The sequence below is a fragment of the Mirounga leonina genome, unplaced genomic scaffold (genome assembly GCF_011800145.1).
Source record: "Mirounga leonina isolate KUSES-001 unplaced genomic scaffold, KU_Mleo_1.0 Mir_201, whole genome shotgun sequence".
NCBI classification, from domain to species: Eukaryota; Metazoa; Chordata; class Mammalia; order Carnivora; family Phocidae; genus Mirounga; species Mirounga leonina.
Genome location: NW_023270504.1, coordinates 31,413,605 through 31,430,408, shown reverse-complemented (window position 1 = coordinate 31,430,408; position 16,804 = coordinate 31,413,605). Strand labels below are relative to the sequence as shown.

The 16,804-nt window shown below is 51.3% G+C and overlaps 1 protein-coding gene across 1 annotated transcript; it reads left to right on the top strand.

The window, feature by feature from the left end:
* Positions 1-6,719: 6,719 nt before the first annotated feature.
* TMEM121B (transmembrane protein 121B) lies at positions 6,720-13,153 on the top strand. The gene has a single exon (XM_035028546.1). The coding sequence runs from the start codon at positions 8,585-8,587 to the stop codon at positions 10,346-10,348; it is 1,764 nt and encodes a 587-aa protein (XP_034884437.1). The 5' UTR covers positions 6,720-8,584; the 3' UTR covers positions 10,349-13,153.
* Positions 13,154-16,804: the final 3,651 nt, after the last annotated feature.

Sequence of the window (16,804 nt, the reverse complement as noted above, 5' to 3'; positions counted from 1 at the left end):
CCTTCCTTCCTTCCTTCCTTCCTTCCTTCCTTCCTTCCTTCCTTCCTTCCTTCCTTCCTTCCTTCCGTCCTTCTCTTTCCCTTTCCCCTTTCCTTTCCTCCCTCCCTCTCCCATTTCTTTCTTTCCCTCCTTCCTTCCTTCCACCTTCCTTCCTCCCTCCCTCCCTCCCTCCCTCTTTCCTTCCTTCCTTCTTTCCTTCCTTCCGGCTCCATGCCCAATGTGGGGCTTGAACTCAGGACCCTGAGATTAAGAGTTGCATGCTCCACTGATCAAGCCAGCCAGGCACCCCTGGCCTTTACTCTTTCTGATGAAAAGTTAACTGTTAATCTTATTGGGATTTCCTTGTATATGATGTTGTTCTTGCTGTTTTCAAGATTTCTTTCTTGTCTTTTGCTTTTAACATTTTGACTATGATTTGTCTGGATCTCTGCATTTATGCTACTTGGAGTTTGTTGAATTCTTGGATGTGTGGATTAATAGTTTTCATCAAATTTGGGAAGTTTTCAAGAAATTATTTCTTTGAATTTTTTTTTCTGCTTTTTTCTTTCTCTCTTTCAAGTACTCTCATTAAGTGTATGTTGATATGATTAATGGTGTCCCATTATCTCTCTGAGGTTCTGTTCATTTTTTTCTTCATTCTTTTTTCTCCCTGTTCTTCAGAGTGTTTATTTATTTTTTTAATTTTTTAAAGATTTTATTTATTTGACAGAGAGAGACACAGCGAGAGGGGGAACACAAGCAGGGGGAGTGGGAGAGGGAGAAGCAGGCTTCCCGCGGAGCAGGGAGCCCGATGCTGGGCTCGATCCCAGGACCCCGGGACCATGACCCAAGCCGAAGGCAGACACTTAACGACTGAGCCACCCTGGCGCCCCTCTTCAGAGTGTTTAATCTATATCAATATATCTTTTAGTTTGCTGAATCTTTTTTCTGCCAGCTCAGATGTACTGTTGAGTCCCTCTAATGAATTTTTCATTTTAGTTATTGAACTTTTCAACTCTAAAGTTTCCATTTGGTATTATTATTATTGTTTCTGTCTCTTCATATTCTCTATTTGATGAGACATTGTCATCATACTTTCCTATAATTCTTTAAGTGTGGTTTCCTTTAGTTCTTTGAACATATTTATAGTACCTGCTCTGAAGTATTTGTCTCCTAAATCCAGTGTCTGGGCCCCTCAATAACAGTTTCTGTTGTCTGGCTTTCTTTCCCTATGTATGAGTTACACTTTCCTCTTTTCTTTATATGTTTCATAATGTTTTAAAACTGGACATTTAAGATAATATCTTGTAACAATTCAGGAAACTGACCATGATCTCTCACCCCCACCTCAGGACTTTTTGTCATGGATATCATGGATGTCATGGATATCCATGGCTGGACAAATTCAGTGAAGTCTATTTTCCTTGTAGTGCGAAGCCTCTGATGTCTCTTCAATAGCCTTGGACATGCACCTAGTCTCCCTTCCCTCCTGGGATGGCTGCAGTTTTAGCTGGGTTCTCATTGACTGTTTTCCCCTGATCTCCCAGTTTTGCTTCTGGCTGGTTGACCTCTATTGGTATCACACCCATCTGTTAATCTTCACTAATTGATAGCTGATTATCCTGTTATTTTTGACAATGTCCTGGGGCATCAATTGCTCCACATCTGATCCAATAGAGTTGGACCCCTTTGCAGGGGTAGTTCTTGAGACCAGTTTTTGAGGCTTACTCTGTCCCCAGGTGGGTTCTTTTTAGCTCTTTCCCTAGTTCTCTCTGTTAAACTTTTAGCTAGTTTAGTGTTTCACTTGTTCCATCATGGAACTATCAGCCTCCTCTAAATTACTCACCACCAAGAGCTCCGTTGTCTTCAACAGTGCCTTTAGACTTGAACTTCCCCACACTCTGTTCCAAATAAAGTCAGTCTCCTTAGGTTGAGCTACAGAGTTCTTTGTTTCTACATCTAAGGCAGCGCTGTTGTGCCAAGGCTTGGCAACATACTTCTCTTGGAGTGAATCACCTTTTCTACAAATTGGAAGGGGATGAGAGGAGGCGGTAGTAGGCCCTTGTTTTCTCTGCTTGCCTCTCCTTGCCTGGGACCCCTAGGCTACCAGTGAGCTGGGACAGGGTGATTTGGCCCAGTATTTTTGGCCTGCCACACCTAGGTTAGAACTTTTACTCTACAAGAAGGGACTAGGTGGAAGTAGGGAACCTCAGACCGCTCAGCTGTGCTTTTTTGGCACAGAATTTCTACACAGGAAGCGGGGGTGGGGGGTGGGATTAGAGATCCCTTCCTAGGGAGAAACTATTATCCTAGACTGGGAGATAGGGAGCCCCTTCTTCTTGTCTGTACTCAACTGAAGTAGAGTTTCTATCACACTCAGTGGGGGGAGGGAAGGGAGCAGGTTGTGGCTTAAATGCCACAGACTCTTGTTATTCTTAAAGAGATTTAGTATGCTTTCTTGAATAAATATTTTTCCATTTGCTGGGTGCCCTAAGACGATTTTCAGAAATTTTAAATGGTTGTTTTTTTTTTATAGCTTCCACCAGTTTTGGTTGTTTCACTGGAGAGAAAATTCACAGAGATCCACACACTGCCATTCTTGGATGTACTTCTCCCTGCCTTATTCTTTTCTTTTTCTATACTATTCTTTTTTTTATAGCATTATATTCTTTTTTATGTTTTTAATCGTAGTAAACCTATTGGTGGTATAGCCTTCATCATTTGAAGTTCTTGGTGGTGGGGTGGGGAGGGTCTAATCTTGCTGTATGTTTAATCTGCTGGCTTTCATTCATGATGGGTTACTTCCTTATGTGTTTTGTAATTTGGGATTGTGAGCTCACTTTTACTGATGTTTTATCTGTGGGACTTCTTTAAGGCCTGGTTTGAAGGTGTGTCCCTTCAGAACTGTTTTATATTTGCTTTTGAGAGGCATCCATGGTTATTATCAGCCTACAACCAATATTTATGTTAATTTTTCAGCATGAGATCAAATTTCAAATCTATACGTGGTATAAACCCATGGTAATGAATTTCCAGGGAAGGTTTTTATTTCACTTCCAGCCTAGGCCAATGTTCATTCGTCTCCATGTAGTCTCCCTGTTTGGGTGGTAGATTTGTTTTTCTAGTCCATCCTTTCATTGAGGGTTCTGGTTTTATGTAGGAAGGTCAGCTCTGCCTTCTTGCCTCATTTGGGTTGAATGCCAGGTTTCCTGTCTCTGTTTGGCTATTAAATCCAAGTTCCCATCTGCGTGGTCCAATAGAACTTGCCACAGTAATAGAGTTTTATATCTGCTGTCCATATGGTAGCCACTAGTCACATGGGGCTTTTGAGCAGTTGAAATGTTGCTAGAGAGATGGAGGAATTGAATTTTAAGTTTCAATTTATTCCAATTAATATTAGGTAAATTTAAATTTGATTGCTATTTATGGCTTGTCCTTACCATCTTAGACAACATTCCCTATTGAGACAGCCTACATATGTGAAGGCACTCACAGCATCATTCACTTCACTTACCATTCTGACTTCCAGTTCGCTCTTTCTTTATGGCCCCAAGAATTTATCTTACTCTTTTAACTGGGCATTTAAAAGGACATTCAATTTTATCTTGTGTTTTTTTGTGAGCTGGAGAGGTTTTATATTATTTAGTTCACAGTATTGCCAGAAGTGGAACATAGTCTCTGCTTTCATTTTCTCTTCCCTCCATTCCATCATCTTTACTGCAAAGCAACTTTTCCAAAATGCAGACCTGTTCTTGTTACATTTCTGCTTTCAAGAGTTCCCTATTCTCTCAGAATGCAGCCCAAGTTCAGTGTGGCATATGAGGTCCTATGTAACCTAACTCCTGCCTCTTCCCTCAGCCTTACCTTTTATTGCATCTTCTTGCACTTTATATGCAAGCAATGTCAAATACTTGTAATTCCTTAAATGTGTCCTGCTATTTCATACCATAGGTACTTTGTTCATCTTGCTCCTTCTACCTAGAATGCTCTCCCAACTCAACCCGCCCCCCCCATCTGCTAATCACCATCTGCCCACCTTTTACAACAGCTCGCACATCCCCTCCTCTCTGAAGGCTTTACTGACTCCTGTTTTCACCTCTTCTGCACCCTGTTTGGCATTCAGTCACTTCACTGTGTCTCCTTCCCAGGGTGAACACCTAGGAAAAGACCTGCTTTGTTTTAGTCTCTGGAATCCCAACACCTAGCCTGGGGACTGACACATGGAGGTGCTGATGCTGGGACTTCTTTTTTTTTTTAAAGATGTTATTTATTTATTTGAGACAGAGAGCACATGAGAGGGGGGAGGGTCAGAGGGAGAAGCAGACTCCCCGCCGAGCAGGGAGCCCGATGCGGGACTCGATCCCGGGACTCCAGGATCATGACCTGAGCCGAAGGCAGTCGCTCAACCAACTGAGCCACCCAGGCGCCCAATGCTGGGACTTCTTTATCCAAGAGGGTAGTGGCATCTCTGTGAGACATCTACGGGGCAGCTCAAGGCACAGCTTTGCTCCAGGTACTAGAGGATGAGTTGGGGCAGGGATAGTGTCTATCTTCAGAGAGCTCTAAAAGTCATTTTGAGGCTTCAAGTTCCTAATAAGCCCAAGCTTCACAGACTCATCCTACTTCAGTCCCAGTTTCCTGCCAGCTTCCCTTTCATTTTTTTTTTTTTTTTTTAAGATTTTATTTATTTGACAGAGAGAGACACAGCGAGAGAGGGAACACAAGCAGGGGGAGTGGGAGAGGGAGAAGCAGGCCTCCTGCGGAGCAGGGAGCGCGATGCGGGGCTTGATCCCAGGACCCCGGGATCATGACCCGAGCCGAAGGCAGACGCCTAACGACTGAGCCACCCAGGCACCCCCCCTTTCATTTTCTCAGAGTCAGTATGGTGACTGTGTAGTTGAGAACCAGAGGGCCCTGCTTGTGTCTTCACTGAGCACCTGTGGGGCTCCACACGCCCCTCTGACGGTTCTCTTTGGACCTGTTCTTTATTCTTGCTGTGAAGGTGACAGAGGGCAGTGATAGTGAGCAGAGAATGGATCGGGAAAGAGTGGGGCCTTGGTTCAGTATGTGGAAGGGTTGGCCTTGCCTCACTGAGCTTTCCTATGCTGCTGAGCTGGCTGAGGGTAACATTCCCTTACTCCTAGTTCATCCACTGCTGCTCCAGGAAGGCAGTGAGCCCTTAGCCTTTCTGTTCCAGGAGGACAAGAATATTAGGTCTCCAAATGAACCTTACCCAGTGCCCAGTGTTTAGCAGGTTCTTAGGGAAATATTTTTTGGATTGAAACCTGCTTAGTTTGTCCCTGTCCCCCAGGATGCCCTGAGAGAAGTCTGGATCTAACCTTAACTAGCTGTGTGACTTGGATTAAGTTGCTTAACCTCTCTGTGTCTCAGTTTCCAGGTATTGTGTGTAAGATATCTAGTTAGACCTTCAGTGCTTATGAGGTGCTTGGTGACTGTGTCTTCCCTTTTCTACATCCTTGTGGGATATTTGCTCTCACTTTATATATGAGAAAGTCTATTGTTTTCCTTCTTCTTGTCATGTCTTTGTCAAGCCCTTTCCAGCCTGAAGCAAAGGCTGTGTGTGTGTGTGAAGATTAGGAAAAACCCAGTGCAAAGAGGAGATCCCTCCAATACCCAGGCCACCAACTTATTCTTTTGTGTACTCTGATTTCTCATCCTTATTATATGTGGTCTTTTATTCAGGGCCTCAGATCTGAAAAAATTGGGGTAAAAGATCTCATACAGAAAGTTAATCTAACTGATGGACAGTACATTTCCCAGAAATACAAAAGATAACTTCAAAGGGCTGTTACAGTTCAAGTTACGGGGGAGGATCTCTGTCCTGGAGGCACGTGTGGGAGGAGGGGCTGGGCCTGCCAGGTGAGAGCAGGGAGTGGTGAGTGGGTCAGGGGAGCCGGCAGGTGTGGGGCGTGGGGACAGAGGTGTCAGTGTTCTTGCAGGAGCCCAGTTCCTTGCCTTCATCCACTGCTTTTGCTCCTTCAACTGCTTCATTGACTTGAGCAGAAGTCTTGGGTCAGCTTTCAGGTTAGTCGTTGGCTGATGTTTTCCCTGGGGGAGAGCTGGGAGCCTGGCTATAATCACTCCCATTAGGAGTTGGCAGCTCCCCAATCTGCTTTTTAACCTGGACTGTCTCAGCCCTGACATCTGCTGGACTGCTGTGACACTCACACATGAGGGCGGGCTGCACCCGCTCTTTATTCCCCACCTTGCCCCATGTGGCTTGGCACCCGCTGCCAGAGCCAAATCTCTCACATTGTGAAGTCTGTGGAGACCAGCTCCAAGAACCACTGTCCTAATGAGAGCAGCTTTGCTCCCTGGCACTTACTGAAGTGCAACGCTGTGGGGGACAGAACTCTGAATGTGGCCTCAGGAAGGAATCCAGCCCAGAAAACATCATTAGTGACTTGTGCTGTGAGGAAATGTTCCCCGGGAGGTTAAGACAAGAGCTAAGTGGAATTATGATAACACCAGCTGCCTTTAGCTGAGTACATACTCTGTGCCAGGCACTAGGCTAAACCCTTGGAACTCATGACCTCTCTTAATAACAGCCTGTTAAGGTAGATATTGGTCCCTTTTTTTTTTTTTAAGATTTTTATTTATTTATTTGAGACAGAATGAGAGAGAGAGCACATGAGAGAGGAGAGGGTCAGAGGGAGAAGCAGGCTCCCTGCCGAGCAGGGAGCCCGATGCGGGACTCGATCCAGGGACTCCAGGATCATGACCTGAGCCGAAGGCAGTCGCTTAACCAACTGAGCCACCCAGGCGCCCCGATATTGGTCCCTTTTTACAGTTGGATAATGTGAGGCTAGAGAGGGGAAATAACCAGTTCCAAATCACACAAGCTAAGTGGCAGAGCTGAGACCACCGACCCCAGAGCATTTTCACCATCTAATATCTCTGTCTGGCATGACTGGACATCGAACTTTTTAAAGGTTATGTGTGCTAGAGGCAGGTGGAAATAGTGCAGGTTAGTGGTTCTAAATCCCATATCTACCATGGATTAGTTGTAGAGATGGACCTCCAAGAGACTGGAAAAAGCAGGTTTGGCCCAAACTGACCCTTATTCACAAGGCAGATTTAGGGGCAAGGGCTGGGCAAGCAGCCACCTTGGTGCTCCCTCATCCTCCTCCCTGGCACTGTGTGGTGTGAGCCCCAACAGCACAAGTTTTAACAGCAATGAAATCAAGGCAGGGAACTTGCAGCCTTAAGTATGTAGAGGAGGAGGAAGGGGCAGACAAGCTTCCTGCCTTGCTTTGATGTGGCTGGGATGTTTGCATTATACATGAGCCTCCGATTTTTTTTTAGCCCCAAATGCTCTAGTCATTGTTTTCTCCTCTAAACCTCTAATGCCATAACTCTTACCTGCTGCCTTCCTGAGTTGCTGATGGGTATCCAGCCCCAGTCATGGAATAAATCCCAGGGAGTGGGTCAGAATGAGCTCTGAACCCGCAGGGCCTGTCCAGAGTGGCAGGTTGTAATGTTCACCAGCACTCAATTTGAGCCTTTGTTTTTATCAAGGTACCCGTAGCTCTAAAGGTCCCTTTATTTTCCTCTCTGCTAGATACATCTTTATTATTTCTAATTCCCACTTTAAAGACCTCTGAGAATACCAAAAGCCCCACTTGGCTGGGGCCACATGAATAATTCTTTAACCTCCGTTCTCTCCCCAAGCAGTTACATTCAAAGAACTGCTCCATTCACTGGAAAGTGGGACGTCCCTGAGGGTCTATCACTGAACCCAGTGCAGGGCACAGCAATATGTAGAAATTCATGTCTGGGCTGCTGTTCCTGGTCCTTTTAATCCGCATGGCCTGATTCCTCCGTTATTTTTCAAGTGCCTGAAGGAGAGGCAGGCTGCCCCAGGTAAAAGGGCGCTGGACTGGGGGTAGAGGCCAAAGCTGCCCCTGCTGCCTGCAAAAGAAGTTGTGCTGAGCAGGAGCAGAGGCCGGAACCTGTCGTCTGTGCCTGGTGCTCAGAGGCATCATCTACACGGAGACCAAGGCCATCGGGTTACTAACGCTTCAGCAGTTCCGGCTGGTGGGATCGCTGAACGACTTCCCTAGGAATCCTCTGCTCGGGTTAGGTCCTCCCAGCGCCAACCCCGCCCACTCCCGCTTCCCCGTTTCTCCTCTTCCCCTCTCATCGTCTAGGCCCCCCCACAGAGCTCCCCACCCCAGCTCTCGCGCCTCAGCAACCCCTCCCCCCTTTTGTTCCTGCGGATCCAGCGAGCCAGGCTTTCTCCTTCTCTGGTCTCTCCTCCTCCTCTCCCCCTTGAATCCAGTCCTGGTTTCCCCACCGCCAGCCTCCCTTTCCTCTCTGACTAGGCTAGCTCCCCGCCCCCGCCTCGCCCGTCGTCACCGCGGTGGGTTCAGCTCCTCGCCTACCCTACTTCCCGGGCACCCGGGGCTTGGCTCGCCCAGTCCGGTGGCTCCAGTCCGGATCTCGCTGCTGCCCGACCCGGGTACGAGTCCCAGCCGCTGGGGAGGAGGCGGCGGCTGGCCCCGGCTCCCCTCGGCCGCCTTGCCAGCCCGGGGTTGGCGGGGAGGGAGCAGCTGGGCAGCCCCCCGGAGCTCCTCGGAGGACAATGCACCCAGCGCTCGGCAACCCCCGCTCGGTCTCGTCCTCGTCCGGCTCCTTCCCACCGCCCCCCGCCGCTGCCCGGCTGCAGCCCCTCTTCCTCCGGAGGGGTTCCTCCCGCGGCCGGAGAGGCTCGGGCGACAGCAGCACCAGCACCAGCACCAGCCGGGGGGGAGGCGGCGGCAGACGCGGCGGGGGCGGCGGCGGCTCCCCCAGCAGCAGCACCGGCGCGGAGAGAGAGGACGACGACGAGAGCATCACCATCAGCAAGCCGCTAGTGCCAGCCGCCGCCGCCGGCCTCCCGGGACCCCCGGCTCAGGGGGGCGCCCCAGCCGCCGACCCCGCGCCTGCCGCCTTCTCCTCCTCGGCCGCCACCTCCTCTTCCACCTCCACGCCCACCTCCTCCTGCAGCATGACAGCCGCGGACTTCGGCGTGGGTGCTGCGGCTGGGGCCGTCGGGGGCCCCGGGGGCCGCTCGGCCGGGGGCGCGGGCGGGACCGGGACCGGCAGCGGCACCTCATGCTGTTCGTGTTGCTGCTGCTGCGGCCGTCCGGCCCGCTCGGGCCGCAGGGGTCGGCGCCGAGGCTGCGCCCCCAGCCCGGGGTGCCGCTGGGGCTACCAGGCGCTGTCCGTGGTGCTGCTGCTGGCACAGGGCGGTCTGCTGGACCTGTACCTCATCGCCGTCACCGACCTGTACTGGTGCTCCTGGATCGCCACCGACCTGGTGGTGGTGGTGGGCTGGGCCATTTTCTTCGCCAAGAACAGCCGGGGCCGTCGGGCCGGCGCGGCGAGCGGCGCGCACAACCACCACCAGCACCACCACCACGCCGCGCCGCCTCTGCACCTGCCCGCCGCCTCGGGCGCCTCCGCCGGGGCTGCGGCGGGGGCCAAGGCGCGCGGCGGCCGCGGGGGCGCAGGTGGCCCGGGGGGCGGCCCGGGCGCTGCCGGGGCAGCGGGCGAGTTCGCCTTCGCCTATCTGGCCTGGCTCATCTACTCCATCGCCTTCACGCCCAAGGTGGTGCTTATCCTGGGCACGTCCATCCTGGACCTCATCGAGCTGCGCGCGCCCTTCGGCACCACGGGCTTCCGCCTCACCATGGCGCTGTCCGTGCCCCTGCTCTACAGCCTGGTGCGGGCCATCAGCGAGGCGGGCGCCCCCCCTGGCTCGGCGGGACCCCTGCTCCTGCAGCCCCAGCAGCACCGAGCCGCGGGCTGCTTCCTGGGCACGTGTCTGGACCTGCTCGACAGCTTCACCTTGGTGGAGCTGATGCTGGAAGGCCGCGTGCCGCTACCCGCGCACCTGCGCTACCTGCTCATCGCCGTCTACTTCCTCACCCTCGCCTCGCCGGTGCTCTGGCTCTATGAACTCAACGCCGCAGCGGCAGCTTCGTCCTGGGGCCAGGCTTCAGGGCCGGGCAGCTGTAGCCGCCTTCTGCGCCTGCTGGGCGGCTGCCTGGTGGACGTGCCCTTGCTGGCGCTGCGCTGCCTCCTGGTGGTGAGCTACCAGCAGCCGCTCTCCATCTTCATGCTCAAGAACCTCTTCTTCCTCGGCTGCCGCGGCCTGGAAGCCCTAGAGGGCTGTTGGGACCGGGGGAGTCGGACCTCCCCCAGTCGGGGGAGAGGGGGCTACGGCCCTCCGCCCTCTGCCCCGCCACCGCCACCACCACCACCACCACCTCAGGGAGGCTCCCAGCTGGGCCACTGCATCTCGGAGAACGAGGGGGGTGCCCATGGCTATGTCAATACCCTGGCCGTGGCGTCCCAGAATTGAGGAGGGATAAGGGAGAGGGGCTTGCTTTGGGGTTGAGAGACCCCAGCCCCTTGTCCTTTGACCGTCTCTCACCCAGATTTCATCAGGCTCTATTTGGAAGACGGAACTGTTAATAGGGCTAAGGGCCAGTGTGTCCTTCTGCACCCCTTGGGTCAAGACTGCTTGGAGGGAGACCAGCAACTAATGGTGAAGGAGGAAGGTCCACTTACTACTACTATAGTCTGCCTTCTCCATGCCCTACCCTAACCTAGCCTCCAGGGGCTGGATACCTCTGCTGCTTGCTTTTCCCACCACCATCCTAATTCCTGTCCATTTTGGGGGAGAATGGTGAAAAGGGGGTTGCCCAGACAGGGCTGCTGGGCCTTAAGCCATCCCCTTCGCTTGGAAGTGCCAGCTTCTTATAGGCTGTGGTTAGTGGTCATTGTCCCACGCCTTGAAACTGATCCAGAATCCACTGTTCCCCTGATGTGTCTATTGGATTGTTTTCCAGATGGTAGATGCAAAGACTGTGTTTGTGTGTGTGTGTAGTATAGTTTTCTTGTGTCGGCACTGTGGCCCCTTGCAATCAGTAGGAGATCTGGGGAGGCCCTGTCCTTCCCACCACACATACAACCACCCTCATTCCTACCTGAATTTGTGGCCATGAATTAATTCCCAGAAAGAGCTGGGCTCCTGGGAGCTGCCCAGTTGCTCTCCTCCAAGGGAGACGCTCACCCAGGATCTTCCTCAATTCTACTCCTCTCTTCTCAGCTTGGGGGAGGAGAGGGTCCATACTCTAAGGACCAAACCACACCCTTTCTTGGGTGAGTGAGCATTTCTACCTCCGTGCTTTCAACTTTTGTTGCATCATACACTGATGCTCCTTGCAAAAAATAAAGGCAAAATACTCAGAAGTTGCATTCAACATGGCCACTGGATCCGGCTGGGGTTTGGTGCCTGTCTTATTACAGGGTCTGTGGAGTATCAGCCATTGGCTTGCCCTCCCATTCTCCCTCCCACTGCACCCAGAACTCTTACCCTTTCCGAGGTTTGTTCCTGACTGGGTCAGATCTTGGCTCAGCTTTGGTGGGGTTCCTGGATAGATGGGAAGTTGGGGCTCCCATTGGCTCCAGGAAATCCAATTCCCCATCTGTCCTTCCTCTAGGAAGCCTGGTATGGATCAGAAAGGGTGGTGATGACCTTTGTCCTCTGCTCTGGTTAAGAGAATTTCTAAGGGGAAGGCAGGCTGCATGGAGAGGCTGGGTAGATCCTCCCCCTGCCCTGCCTTCCTCCCTGGCATTCTTTTGAGATTAATGACCAGGGACACCCAGGGGTTGCCCACCTATAGTCTGGATGTGGGACATCACTCTTGGAATCTTTGAGGGTAAGTTTTTAGGGGAGGTAAGAATGCAGGAGGACAGTTGGCAGCAAGACCAGGAAATACTCACTTCCCTCCATCCCAGAATAGGATGGGGTGGGGGCAGAACTGTGAGAATTTTTGTTGCCCTTCCCCGCTTCGTATGCTTTGTGTGGTGTAACGAACCCCGGACAAAGGACCAGAAGTCATGGATTGTAGTTTTGACTGTCACTCACGAGCTTTGATGGCACTCACTTTTGCTTTCTGGGCCTCAGTTTTTTACTTGAGACCCTTCTCTCCCAACTTCTTGGGGGTTTGTTGATAGAAGACTTCCATGTAGATAGAGACACAGAGGGGCTGATGTCTTGACCAGAGTCCTTCTGAAACTCCCCTACTGTCACAGTGGGGAACGATGGAGGAAACATGTTTACACTCAATGTATCATCTGTGCTCCCAGCCCCTCACCCTCCTAGGTCCAATATTAGCGGGTTAGATTTTGCAACTAGTCTTTTTTCTCTCTCAGCACTCCCCCCGCCCCCATATCCTTTCCCTTTGAATTCGGTGTGCTCAAAGTCCTGGGCCCAGACCGCTTCCCAGGTCTCCATCACTCTCCAGCTTCGCTCTGTTTCTCTGCTACCTAATCTCAGTGGCTGTGAATGGACTTTGTGTCTGAGCCATGGCCAGCCCCTGGCTGGCCCCTGCCCCACCCCCTTTCTCCTGTTTGGATGGTGGTCTCCCCTGCTGAGTGACTGACTATAAAATCTGACTGCTGTTGAGTTTTCTGGTGGGAGGCTGTGATAGGTTCCAATGAGCTACCACGTCCCTAGGTACGTCGAGAGACTGTCGGCACCCGGGCCAGCCCTGGCAGAGGCTGGGCCTGCTCAGGCTCTGTCTGCGGGCCCCCCACTCACCCCTGGACGTTCTCTTTCAAACATCTGGTGCAAGCACTTTGCGCTCAGGGGCCAATCCCTTCTGGTGTTTTTTTCTTGAGTGTTTTACTCTTTCTTTGCCCCACTCAAAATGAGACATGACCCCTAAAGTTTCATTTTTCTTGCTTTCTAGGGGCATCTGTAGTGGGGGGTTCAAACTGGAGATGTTTCCCCATGGGGGGGTCTCATAAACAGGAGGTGCACTGTTTCCTGAGGCTCATGCCAGCCTGAGGCTCATGATTCACAGGAAAGTAGCCCCGGTTCAGAATTCAGACTGCTGGCCTCTAACGTGTGTGCCAGTAAGGCATGCCCTTGATCTGAGCCTCTGACTCTCTGGGTTGTAAAAGGGGGTTGGATCGGCCCCCCTCTAAAGGCTGTTCTGAGTCCATGTGTTTTTGGGGAAGAGAGCTGGCTGGAAGTTAGAGCCTGGGAGAAGGGAAGTGGCACCTCACTAGCATTGAGCACGTTTCCCCCGCCCCTTTTTCTTTTTAAAAATAAAACCAGCCTCTGTTCTGAAAATAAAAAACTTGAGACTTGTGACAAGCTTCCTGTGTGGTTTGTTTTAAGATCTTTCCTGTCCTGGTTTCCTTACTAAATTCTTAAGTGTCACTGTGACATTTGTCATCATTTTATAGGCTTGTGTTAACATTATGGATACACTTGGCCATTTCCTTCTAGGTGGTTGGCACTATGCAGGGAGGCGGGGTGGCTTTGGCCTTGATCTGGGGGGTGTCTAGGCAGGCCTCCCATAGGCAGAGCTAACAGGTGGGCTCTTGGCCTGAGAGACATTTCCCCAGACACTTGGGGCTTTCACTCCCATTTCCTTCTAAGAATAACTTCCCAAAGGAAAGACTGAGGAATTTATATTCAAATACTTTGCCCTCCTCTCTGACTTATGCCCCAGCCAGAGGCATGAATTACGTATGAATGAGAACGCCTTTTTTAAAACAACAACAACAACCAAACAACACAAAGGGGACTGTGAAGTCTGACAGAACACTGAGTCTGCACAAAAATAATTGTTTTTGTTGTAGCACAGACACAGCCGGTACCATTCAAACCACTCTGTGCTGTTGCCCTGTGGCGCTTGTGGCCATTGCAAAGGCCACACGGCGGGCGGACCCAGACGGCAAAAGAGGCAAACTCAGAGCGTGGGAATGCCGGTCCTGGGCTTGCTCTGCCTCCTACCAGCGGCGACCGTGGGCACTGACCTCCCCTCCTGGGGTGTCTTCCTCACTTATCACCCAGGAGCACTATTACCTCACAAGGCTATGGTAATAATTAAGTGAGGTGGCATATGCAAAAACGGTCCTTTTCCTCAAGACATTGATAATCACAATGGGGGACAACATTCACATGTAAAACAATGACAGAGAAACATAAGACCATGTCTTCCTTTCTTCCTAAATCGAGTTGTAAAATAAGATGATGAGTTTGACTAAGCATGTTATATTGACACGTTTCTGACAGGTAAGCAAGCTAGCTCCCACCGCTGTGGTCGGCGGGACCATACAATGAAAGCCCTCTGTGAAAGATAAAGAAATGGCATGTGAGCGGACGGTGTATTCAGAGTGGGCCGCGCTGAGGCCTTGCCGAGGGCTTGAGTCTGACCCTGCAGTCCTGGCCCTCCGGAGGAGCCCAGAGACACATCCTGTGCTCGCCTGTGGCAGGCCCTTGATGCACAGCAGCTCATTTCCTCCTCACAGTCATCTGCAAGGGGGCTTTACCCCCATTTTCCTGAGGTCCAGAAAGATAGAGTAGCTTGCTGAATACCACCCTAGAGTCAGGAAGGGAATCTAGATTTGAACCCAGGTCTGTCTCCAAACTCTGCACGACCACAGGCAGCCTTCAGATCGAGCTGTTAATAGAGTTCCACTTCTCCTTATTAAAGCTGAATGGTCTGGCTAAAAAGCAGGGGCTGGTTTTCCTATTCTGTGTGAGTCCCAAGGAAGCGGCAGTGAGCAAAAGTCAGGGGCCAGCCAATCGTGTGTCATTCTTTTCTGCTCTCTCTCCTCTCAGGTCACTGTTGTATCTTCTTCCTCTCTGATCAGAAGGGAAGGATCCAGCAAACTAACAGCCTAGGGAACTCCTCCTCCTAGGAAGGGAATCCAGGAACTGGGGTCTAGGAAGGCATGTTGGACAAGACCTCTTGTTATCCTAGAAATCATGAGAGAGGGGACTCCATTTTCCTCTAACGGACAAAGGCTGGTTCTCCAGGGCACTTCACCTGCCTCAACCAACCCAAACGGACAGGATGCGAATGTGCACCCAGCGCCAAGATCTGGGAGAGGCGGCAGGGCATGGAGGGCTGGGGTGAGGCCAAAAGCAAGAAGATGGACCGTGAAGCCATTTAGGAGTGATGTGGGAGGCTGTGAGTGGGCACCCCAACTTCACAGCCTGTACCCATGGGCTGGGGGCAGTTGCTTTATTTTATATTCTCCCATAATATAGACTATTGGATCGTATATTGCTTTTGTAATCTGAAAAAGCAAACACTAGAATAAGAAAGCCTGAACAGCAGGAAGAAGGCTAAACAGTGCCCCACATTCCTCAACTGCTCTGACCCAGAACCCAGTCAGAGTGCTCCTTACTGAGAGGCAGTGAGACCCAAGGGAGCCTCTGGACTCCTCCCAAAGGCAGCAGTGTGTATGGGTGGCAACACCTGGACGGAACAAGGGCCACCGTGTGCTGAGTGCTCCCGTCTGTGGGACACCACTCAAGCACCTCACATGGATGTTCCATCCACTCCTCATGAGACCTCTATGAGGGAGGAGCCTCTGCTGCACCTCCAGCAACCTGAGACCTCAGGAAGATCCCCTGATCAATCACAGGGCTGGCAAGCAGCAGAGCCAGGGCCCCAGCCTTGGGTTAACTGTTGCCAGCCTCTTTTTAAAGAACCTCTCTCTGGGTGCCTGGGTGGCTCAATTGGTTAAGCGTCTGCCTGGGTGGCTCAATTGGTTAAGCGTCTGCCTTCGGCTCAGGTCATGATCCCGGGGTCCTGGGATTGAGTCCCGCATCGGGCTCCTTGTTTGGTGGGGAGCCTGTTTCTCCCTCTGCCTGCAGTTCCCCCTGCTTGTGCTTGCTCTCTCAAATGAATAAATACAATCCTAAAATTAAAAAAATAAACTCTCTCTCCAGCCACCTGACCAGAGACCCAAGGCCAGGGCTGGAATACCAGCTCAAGCATACTTGGGCCCTTACTTTATTGCATAGCCCGGAGCAGCCGCAGTCTCGTGGCCCTGAACTGGCAGGTCTTTTCTGGAAGCGTTGGAGCAGAAGTGGGCCTGGCACTGCCCTTATTTATTTGGGAAGGGAGGACATCAACTGCAGAGTCTAAAGGCCATCGGATTAAAACTTCCCATTGCATTTTAAGTACATCTTCCACTCCTTTATGTCTTATTTAATCTTCAAAGACAAGCAGAGATGAAGTAAAATCCACCATACCCTGGCATTTGGAGATTCCAACTCAAAGTGCCGGATGTTCAAGTGACTGACCAACCCCCTCAGAGCCTGAACACCTCTGAGGCCCTTCCTAAGCAGAAAAGAGAAACTGGGGTAGAAGTGAAGTTGGAAAGCATGTCTACACCACCATCTAATCATTCCCACCCCCCTCCTCCCTTCTTGACTAAGATCCAGACAGCAGGCAGGGATGCATGCAAATCCACTCAGGAGTTGGAAGCTGGATGCCGGGCACGGGTCATTGCTCCACTCTAGGTTTGGGTCGCATGTTGACTGCGGGTCCTTCCATCCCCTTGAGCCACTTCGGCTGTACTCTATTTAGGAGAGGGGCTTGAGTGGTAGGAAAACCACGGCTTGGAGGACATCTGTTCTTGGAATGGCGTTTCTGGGTGAAGCAGGATTTTATTAGCCATGTTTCAGAATAATACAAAAAGCAAGGCAAGGCTTTATTTACACATGCTCTTGACGCTCTTGACATTGAGCTGACAGCAGACACCATAGGCTGACAGAACTTCCAGCATTTGTGGTGAGCAAAGGCCAGTCTGAGACTGGGGGCTCCCTGGAAGCGGAGGGAACATGGGAGGAACCAGGGAATGACATTCAAGAAAGGGTCCAGAAGCCCTGGAGAACTTTACGATTCCATTTATATATGTTATGTCCACAACAGGCAAATCCATAGAGGGATGGGGGGGGTAGTTTAGGGAGGTTGGGGTAAGGATTAAAGGGTGCTGG

What these genes read in the sequence shown, in the direction of transcription:
- TMEM121B (XM_035028546.1), top strand. Translation starts at nt 8,585, where the DNA reads ATGCACCCAGCGCTCGGCAACCCCCGCTCGGTCTCGTCCTCGTCCGGC.